Source organism: Scylla paramamosain, chromosome 32 (assembly GCF_035594125.1).
Source record: "Scylla paramamosain isolate STU-SP2022 chromosome 32, ASM3559412v1, whole genome shotgun sequence".
Taxonomy (NCBI): domain Eukaryota; kingdom Metazoa; phylum Arthropoda; class Malacostraca; order Decapoda; family Portunidae; genus Scylla; species Scylla paramamosain.
The window spans coordinates 17317381-17327391 of NC_087182.1; the positions used below are offsets into that span (position 1 = coordinate 17317381).

A 10011-nucleotide genomic window follows, 5' to 3' on the forward strand; every position below is an offset into this window, starting at 1 on the left:
CCTCCTCCTCCTCCTCCTCCTCCTCCTCCTCCTTCTTCTCCTCTTTGCTTTTTTTTTTCTTTAATATTTCTCCTCTTTCCTTCTTTCTCCTCATTCTCGTCCTCCTCCACCTCCTCCTTCGTCTCTTCCAGTCTCCTTCTTCTCCTTTTCAAACAGTCTCCTCTTCTTCTTCTTCCTCCTCCTCCTCCTCCTCCTCCTCCTCCTCCTCCTCCTCCTCCTCCTCCTCCTCCTCCTCCTCCTCCTTCTCTTTCTTAGCCGCAGTACTCTCCTCCTCCTCCTCCTCCTCCTCCTCCTCCTCCTCCTCCTCCTCCTCCTGCTCCTCCTCCTCCTCTTCCATTTCTACCTCCACCACAATCTTCTCTCCATTCTCCCAACAACGTCCTTCTTTTATCCCTCCTCTCCCCTCCCCTCCCCTCCCCTCCACAGCCCCCTCCCCGCGAAGGTGTTGCTGTATATTAGGATTGCATCTCAGTGGCTCCTTTGTGTTGCGTTGGCAGCCCCCCCCCCACCCTACCCGCCGTGTTGTGCTGTGTTCGTGTCCACCTGTAGCAACTGTAGAAAGTCTGTAGCGCCGCCAAAGCTTCTACAATAGTGTTTTTTTTTTTTTACCTTCCCTTCCTCCCCACTGTGTTGCGTGGCTGGTCTACATAACTATGCGTCTACAGAGAAATATCTATTAGACTCCCTGTAGTGTGCTTGGTTGCTTTAAGTTGCTTCTGTAGAGTGCAGTGGTGGTAATGTTAAATACTGAGGTAAATGGATGAGTGGATAAATGGATGACTAAATAAATGAGTTGATAAATTGGTTAAATAGATGTTTACGTGCATTAATAGTGGGGGTGATAATGGTGAAGGTGATTCCTTTCATTCTGGTGGTGGTTGTGGTGATGGTGGTGGTAATGATTAATGATAATAACAATAATAATAATGATAATAATAACAATAATAATAATAATAATAATAATAATAATAATAATAATAATAATAATAATAATAATGATGATGATGATGATGATGATGAGATAATAATAATAATAATAATAATGATAATAATAATAATAATAATAATAATAATAATAATAATAATAATAATAATAATAATAATAACAACAACAATAATAGTAGTAGTAGGTACCGTAATGTAAATAAACATAATTACATATTATTATTATTATCATTATTATCATTATTATTATTATTATTATTATTATTATTATTATTATTATTATTATTATTATTATTATTGCTATCACTATTATTACCAGTAGTAGTAGTAGTAGTAGTAGTAGTAGTAGTAGTAGTAGTAGTAGTAGTAGCATAATTTAAAGACTGAAAGCTATCACCACAAAATCTCTCTCTCTCTCTCTCTCTCTCTCTCTCTCTCTCTCTCTCTCTCTCTCTCTCTCTCTCTCTCTCTCTCTCTCTCTCTCTCTCTCTCACCTCTAACCTGATCTACGGCCGGGGCGGAGCGGAAGAAGGTCCATTAGGCAATAAGGTTCATTCCACCGCACACACCAAGGAGATTATCAACCATAGAGACCCTGGCAGCGGTGGTGGTGGTGGTGGTGGTGGTGGTGGTGGTGATTCTCGTGCCATTCATCACCAGATTATTGCCCTAGTTCCTCTCTTTATCACTCCCTCGTGAGTGTATCTTTGGGATTATTTAGCCATTCACTGTTGTTATTATTATTATTATTATTATTATTATTATTATTATTATTATTATTATTGGTGGTGGTGATGGTGGAGTGGTATAAGTAGTAGTAGTAGCAGTAGTAGTAGTAGTAGTAATAGTAGTACAGTACTAGTATCTTTATCATTATCATCATTATTATCATTATTATTATTATCATTGTTATCTCAGCACCACCATCACCATCACCTCCATCACCATCATTGCCACCTTCCCCTGCGCTTCTGTCAGTAGTGAGCTCATCATTGGCATCTCTCTATCTTGCCCTTGCTGAGGCGTGTAATCTTGTAATGAGTTGCTATTTCTGTGGCTTTCCTGTTGCCATTACCTTTAGTGTTATACAAGACTGGAAATGTTCTGCGCCACACACTGACCACCTGACAAGCGAAGATGTAGTTATTATTGTTATTATCTGTCTGTTGTACCTTTTTGCTTTATTTATCTATTTTTTTTATCTATCTGTTTATCTATTTTATTTATCTCTATTTATTTATTTTTTTTCAATTTCCAGCTTGTCATTATCTTTCATTATGATCCTAACCTCTACTGTGCCTATTTTATTTATTGATTTATTTGTTTGTTTGTCTATTTGTTTATTTATTTTGGTTTACTTTTTTTTTATTTCTTGGTAGGTATTCCGTTTCATCATGATCTCTACTTCAATTATATATTTTTTTATTTATCTATTTATCTATCTATTTATCTCTTCATTTGTCTATTTATTTATTCATCTTTTACCATTTCTAGATTGTCATTCTATTACTCAAATTACCCATCATCATCCCAACCTTTACCATGCCTCAATTTTCTTTAGGCCAGTCTATCTATTCCTCCTATCCATTCCTTTTGTCATTCCCAGGTTGTTCTTCTCTGAGTCTAATATTATTCCTCATCACCATCCCTACTCTACTCTTGATCTGCCAAAGTTGTGGTTACTGTAATGCTCCATCCTGTATCCTTTAATTCTGTTGGTCACTTGTTCTTTCGTCTATACTTTTACCTTGTTTTCTCGTCTATACTCTTATTTGCCACCATCACCACCAGGAAAAGAAGAAAGTTAGTTATTGTATTATTATTTTTTTCTTTTTTTTACCTTTTTTTCTTGCTTAAGATTTTTTTTTACTGAAATCACAATTATTAGTACTAAAATCTAGGGAAAGTATTTGGAGGTGCCGTGTTTTTTTTATTTTTCCTACTTTTTTTTGTGTTATTTATTTATTTATCTATTTTTACTTTTTTTGCTTATGTTACAATTATTAGCATCGAAATCCAGGAAAATTTGGTAAAGACGCCATATTTTTTTTTTTTTTATTTCTTTTCTACTTTTATTTTCTTACGACACTAATGTTGCTGAATTTACAAATACTACCATCACAATCTAGACAAATTAGGGACTCTGTTTCTCTCTCTCTCTTTTTTTTTTCTACTTCTTTCCTTCGCTAATCCTTTGAGTGGCGCCCAAATTCCTTCCCGCCTCACTTAGATCGATCACCGAACACGCCACGACACCACAACACCGCCATCACCACATCACCCAACCACAGTATTATTACCCACCACCGCAACACCACCCCTACCACAACACCACGACGCTACCACCACCACAACCTGTTCTTCTGCTTCATCACCACCACCATCACAACAACAACAGCCCCTACCACAATACCACGACGCCACCATCACAACCTGTTCTGCCTCACCACCAGCGTCACTACCACCACCACCACCACCACCGCTGAGAGAGAAGTCTTAACATAACAATTCCCTGTAAAATAAACTCTCCAAAAACTGCGATTCTCTCTGTAATAACTGTAACTGTAATAACTATATATAACTACAAACACTATTAACGATAAGTAAGATGTTATTTTCATTATCTACTACTACTACTACTACTACTACTACTACTACTACTACTACCTTTTGCGTTTCGTTACTATGTATTTTAAAAGTGTTAAAAAAAAATAAGGCAGTTTATTTTAATTATTCTCAGTATAAACTATTTTTTCTCCCTCTCTCTCTCTCTCTCTCTCTCTCTCTCTCTCTCGCTCTCTCTCTCTCTCTCTCTCTCTCTCTCTCTCTCTCTCTCTCTCTCTCTCTCTCTCTCTCTCTCTCTTCAGTGTCCCCTATTTTGTCATTTTTCTCTCCCACAATAGAGTTTATTAATGTTACCCCTGCCAACCCAACCCCCACATTACATTTTTCCCTCTTCACTCCCCATCCCCTAGTGTAGTTTAATTAAGTGATGACTCTAAGTATAACGTAATATGATTCCCCCATAGTAATATTCCCTTTAGGAGACTACCTCAGTCCCCCCTCCCTCTCACACGCCCCGTTTTCTTTTGCACCACAGAAAACTTATAGAGCAACTATAGGTGTAGTTGTTTCTCATTTCTAGTGTTGATTTACGAGCTCTGGGTGAGAGAGAGAGAGAGAGAGAGAGAGAGAGAGAGAGAGAGAGAGAGAGAGAGAGAGAGAGAGAGAGAGAGAGAGAGGAGAGAGAGGCTAACAAAGAAATTATACGTATTCACATGAACGGAATCACACACACACACACACACACACACACACACGACACACACACACACATACACACACACACACACACACACAGAGAGAGAGAGAGAGAGAGAGAGGAGAGGAGAGAGATGAGAGAGAGAGGAGAGAGAGAGAGAGAGAGGAGAGAGAGAGAGAGAGAGAAAGAGAGAGAGAGGCTAACAAAGAAATTACACGTATTCGTATAAACGGAATCACACACACACACACGCACACACACACAAATAGAGAGAGAGAGAGAGAGAGAGAGAGAGAGAGGAGAGAGAGAGAGAAGAGAGAGAGAGAGAGAGAGAGAGAGAGAGAGAGAGAGAGAGAGAGAGAGAGAGAGAGAGAGAGAAAAAAAAAAAAAATTATCCATCCTAAAGTATGCATAACCTAATATTCAGGCTGAAAATAAAGGTCAGAGAGAGAGAGAGAGAGAGAGAGAGAGAGAGAGAGAGAGAGAGAGAGAGAGAGAGAGAGAGAGAGAGAGAAAGCGCAGTGCTCAACCCCTCTCCCTTCTCCCTTTCCCCTGCATGCTGTGCTCTAGATGGACACGATAACAGGACACCCTAGCTTGTGTCCCTCCTCAAACATGTAAGGTAGGAAGATGGAGCCTCGGTGCAGCCTGCCTGCCCTGTGTCCCGTGCCTGCCGGAGTGTGTCTGCCCTTGCCAACCCCGTGTGAGATGCCCTGGATGTGGTGTTTATATTGGAGACTACTGTGTGTGGCTCTCCCTCTCTCTCTCTTTCTGACTGTCTCTCTCTCTGTGTCTGTCTCTCTCTGATTTTTTTTTTTCTGTATTCGTTTGTTTATTTCTTTTATTCATTTGTTCATTTATTTTTCAGAATCAAAAGACTTTTCAGAGTTTCTTAAACTTTTTTCCGACGGGTCTCAGCTCCCCCTCCTCGGTAGTCATATCTAGGAAGTCCAGCACACACTAACACTGTCTGCCGTCTGCTGCCACAAGGATAAAGTAACGGTATCCAATTTGTACTGCAAGGCTTAGCGGTGCAGGCTTCATATCAAAGTGTTCAATGTTCGTACAAATTCAATGCTTTCCATAGCCACGCTGAAGCTCATCAAGGACAGCTGTTCATTATCATTTCAATCTTTCTTTAGGGAATGGTACATTAGTGGACCTTTCTCTCTCTCTCTCTCTCTCTCTCTCTCTCTCTCTCCTCTCTCTCTCTCTCTCTCTCTCTCTCTCTCTCTCTCTCTCTCTCTCTTGCTGTCCTTGGCCAGTCTCCCTCTTACATGAGAAAAAAGAAAAGTTAAATTTCATGCACTCTTCGCTAGTGTCCCTCTTATATACATATATAAAAAAATAAAAAAATAAAAAAATTAGAGGAAAATGAAAAAGAGATTAAATTTTATCCATTATAAAACGTACATTCTTGGCCAGTCCCCCCTCTTCCATAAAAAAAAAAAAAAAAAGAAAGAAAATGAAAAACAAATCATTAAACTGAGCTTAAATTCTACCCATTAAAAAAGCACAGTCTTGTTAAAAACTATTCCTTCGATGAATTTGTGTCCGTTGCAAAGACCAAGCACTGCACCGCTATATCGCAGCCTTGCCCAGCATCCCTACAACTGATTCCAGCAAACCCTCGTGGTGGCAGCTTCCAGGTTAAGAAATTCTGCTTTATTCTGCTCTCTCTCTCTCTCTCTCTCTCTCTCTCTCTCTCTCTCTCTCTCCCATGATGACTGGCGCACAGGGAATACAATTTTTCTTTTTTTTTCAATTTATAGGCCAAGTTTGTAGTTTATTTTCCGTCTTTTCTTCTTTTTGTTTTCTTTTCTTATTTGCAGGACGAGAAGACTCCGCCGCGCGCGTAGAAGAGAAAAAAGAAAAAGCTGCGGTAATTGTCTTCATCTTAGAGCATCCAAAGTTTTAAATTGAAAAAAAAAGAAAATGCTATGAATATACTTGGCTTCGGGGTAAAAAAAAAAAAAAAAGTTTGCAAGGGTGGCTTATAATTTTTTTTTTCTATATTTTTCGCTTTTCTTTCGCTTTTTCTTTCGCTCCTGCGTGGCGTTTGGGATCAATGGTAATAATAATATGTGTTTTTTTTTTTCTTTTTTAGGCAAGTGACTCACTCCCTCCCATGCCTCTTTCTGTAGTGTGTGCGTGCGTGCCTGCGCTTTTGTGTGCGTCTGTCTGTATGTACGTATGTCTGTTTCTCTCTGTTACACGCACACGCTCACGCACATGGCAGCTTCTTGGTTTCCGTGCACATGGTCCGCACACGGGTATACACTTACAAATACACCAACCACACACACACACACACACACACACACACACACACACACACACACACACACACACACACACACACACACACACACACACACACACACACACACACACAATACACGGGTCATGTTTCTTGGAATATATCGTCTGTGCATTTCTAGTCTCTCTCTCTCTCTCTCTCTCTCTCCTCTCTCTCTCTCTCTCTCTCTCTCTCTCCTCTCTCTCTCTCTCTCTCTCTCTCTCTCTCTCTCTCTCTCTCTCTCTCTGTCTCTCTCTCTCTCTCTCTCTCTCTCTCTCTGCAACATAAACAAACGAAGAAATTACATAATCCTATGCACATATTTATTCGCTTTTCTTCCTGTTCCTGAAAATAATCCAGTTCTCTTTTTATATATATTTTTTTATTACACCTTTTTTTTCTGTTTCTTCTATTTCCAGAATTTCATGACGTGAGCGAAATTGGCATTTTCCACTCCGCATCTCAATTAAAAGACGTGGTCATTTTATTAAACTCCCACGTCCTTTTTATTTATTTATTTATCTATTAATCTATTTATTTATTTCACATTTTTCTCTATATTTTTTTTTCGAGATGCGCAAATAAACATGGCATTTTTCGTTTCCTTCGACATTTATTTTTCCTAATTTTTTTTTTAAATTCGCTTTTCTAAACGTGGAATTTGTGTGTGTGTGTGTGTGTGTGGTGTGTGTGTGTGTGTGTGTGTGTGTGTGTGTGTGTGTTGTGTGTGTGTGTGTGTGTGTGTGTGTGTGTGGTGTGTGTGTGTGTGTGTGTGTGTGTGTTGTGTGTGTGTGTGTCCAAAACGGAGAAACAATTTGGCCCTAAGAAGTAATGAATCTTAATATTTCCAGTTATACTCTTAAACATTCTTCTTTCTCTTCATTTTACTTACAATTGGACTTATTACGTCATTGGCTAATCCTTCACTTACGTCCTCTTATTACTAAATTGACTAAAAATCACCATTAACATTATTGACTCGCTCACGATGCACTCAAGTACTTTAATCCAAATTCCTTAAAATAAATAAATAAAAAAAAAAAACACACACGGAATCTTTTAATTTACATCTTCAGAAATTCCTTTATTTATTTCATTGCTTTATTCTCTCTCTCTCTCTCTCTCTCTCTCTCTCTCTCTCTCTCTCTCTCTCTCTCTCTCTCTCTCTCTCTCTCTCTCTCTCTCTCTCTCTCTCTCTCTCTCTCTAGGATGCATGTTTCAGTACACTATTTTACCTGAATTTGTTGACACACACACACACACACACACACACACACACACACACACACACACACACACACACACACACACACACACACACACACACACACACACACACACCTGCACGTTCTGCTTGACCCTCACAATTGGTCTCATTTTGGGGGACTCTGTGCACGCAATCTTCCTTACCTCACCTCCCTGCTCCTTTTTATCTCCCTCCCTTCACCACCCTTTACCCCTCCTCCTTCCCTTCCTTTATACTCGTACTCTCTCCCTTTCCTTTACCTCGCTCGTTTTTTTCTTTCATCTTCCATTTTCTTTTATGATTTTATTATTCCTTCCTTCCTTCCTTCCTTCCTTCCTATTACCTTTCTTCTTTCCTATGAGTCTAAGCTTTCCTTTCTCCCTTTCTTTCTTTAATTAAGTGTTCCTTTTTATTTCCTCCTCCTCCTATAATGCACTCCTCTTTCCTCCTCCTCCTCCTCCTCCTCCTCCTCCTCCTGATCCAACTCTTTTACCTCCTTCTCCTCCTCCTCCTCCACCCTCCTCTTCCTTCACTGCACTCTTTCCTCCACTTCCACCATCTCCTCCTCCTCCTCCTCCTCCTCCTCCTCCTCCTCCTCCTCCTCCTCCTCCCCCTCTTCTTCCGCCACTTCACTCTTCTCTTTCCCCTCCCTCCCTCCTTCCTCCCCCTAACTACTACTATTACTACTACTACTACTACTACTACTACTACTACTACTACTACTACTACTACTACTATTACTACTACTACTACTACTACTATTACTACTACTACTACTACTACTACTACTTCTACTACTTCTACTACTACTACTTTCCCTCTCTCTCTCTTCCCTTCCTTCTCCTTTCGTTTCCTCGTAGAACCATTAATATCCTGCCAAACATTTAATATATATTCAGATAACTAATGAAAGAAAAATAGATAATTAGAGCTTCAACATCCTTTAATTTCCTGAACACATAACTACTAATTAGAGCATCAGCTTCAATAATAATAATAATAACAATAACAATAATAATAATAATAATAATAGGAGTAAAGCCTTTTTTGTAGTGATTCGTAAATAAAACATTCGGTTTAAACCCCACAAAAAAAAAATTAAGATATACAATACGAAAAAAAGGCACCAAAATTCAAATCTAACAAAAAAAAAAAAGTAAAATAAGACAAATAAAAAAAAAAACAGTTATGCATTAATATTTAAGATACCACAAGTTTCACATACACGAACTGACAATGCCCCCTTTCCTTCCCCCCTGTCTGTCACCACACAGTACATGAAGTCAAGCATGACGGACGGCAACACCACTGTCACCAACTACGGGACCACTATTGAGGGGGATGACGTGTAAGGAGCCACGCCTCGCCACACAGCCGCGGGGAGGACGAGGAGACGAGGACGGGGATAAGACCTGCAGCACACTATCAAAGAAGTATGGAAGAAAACGAGGTTGAGGGTGAGCGAAGAAGAAATACGAAGAAATAGGAAGAAATAGAGAAACAAGCACCAAAGAATTAGACAGACGAGTGTGAGGATGAGAGAATAAACAGGAGGAGATAGAAAGAATAGAAAAGGTATGGAGAGACGAGAAGAATGAAAGAAAACGAGGGTGAGGATGAGAGAAGAAGAAATAAGAATAAATTAGAAAGAAACAGCGCCAAACTATCAGACAAACGAGAGTGAGGATGAAAAAAATAAGCAGGAGGAAGAGAGAAAGAGCAGAAAAGGTATGAACAAACGAGGGTGAGGATGAGAGAAATGCAAAGACAAAGAAGAACTGATCTACGCAATGAGGATGAGAAAAAAAAATAGATGAAAAATATAAACTTGCATCAAATTATTAGAAGATGAAAAGGACAGTGAGAATGATGAGTATGAGAACTGACAAGACATAGTAAAAAAAGTGAAATACGCAACGAAGATGAGGAAAAAAATTAGGAAATAGATGAGAATAAGAAGAGAACGATGAAGACAAAGAAAAGGACAACTTATGCAACCTACTACCAGACTGTGGATAAGGATGAAGACAAGTAAAAAGAAGAAGATAAGAATGAGTAAACTAGTATAACGAAGACGGAGAAGGAAACAGTGAAGATTGTGTCCCCAAAAAAAAGAACAAACGAAAGACACATTATACACTAAACTGGATCACCACTTACGCAACAAATGAAAAAAAAAAAAAAGGAGGAAGAAGAATAAAGGAAGATATACTGTCAATAAAAATGTTAGATGCGCCATTAGAAGTACAGGGTAAGGAA

General features: G+C 39.1%; 1 protein-coding gene across 5 annotated transcripts in view; it reads left to right on the top strand.

Annotated features, from left to right (window-relative positions):
- LOC135089301 (calcitonin gene-related peptide type 1 receptor-like) overlaps nucleotides 1–9673 on the top strand; it is a 236893-nt gene extending 227220 nt beyond the window's left edge. Inside the window, exons 12-13 of one of the 5 annotated variants that reach the window (XR_010261445.1) lie at nucleotides 4778–5209; nucleotides 9027–9673. Coding sequence is in view for 3 of the 5 variants with exons in the window: in XM_063984803.1 (XP_063840873.1) it covers nucleotides 3176–3450 (275 nt within the window). In the remaining 2 variants the exon portion in view is untranslated. Of the gene's footprint in view, nucleotides 1–3175; nucleotides 3592–4777; nucleotides 5210–6039; nucleotides 6090–9026 lie in introns of those variants that run through there. The other 4 variants (XR_010261446.1, XM_063984804.1, XM_063984803.1 and 1 more) reach the window with 4 other exon arrangements.
- The last annotated feature ends 338 nt before the right edge of the window (nucleotides 9674–10011 follow it).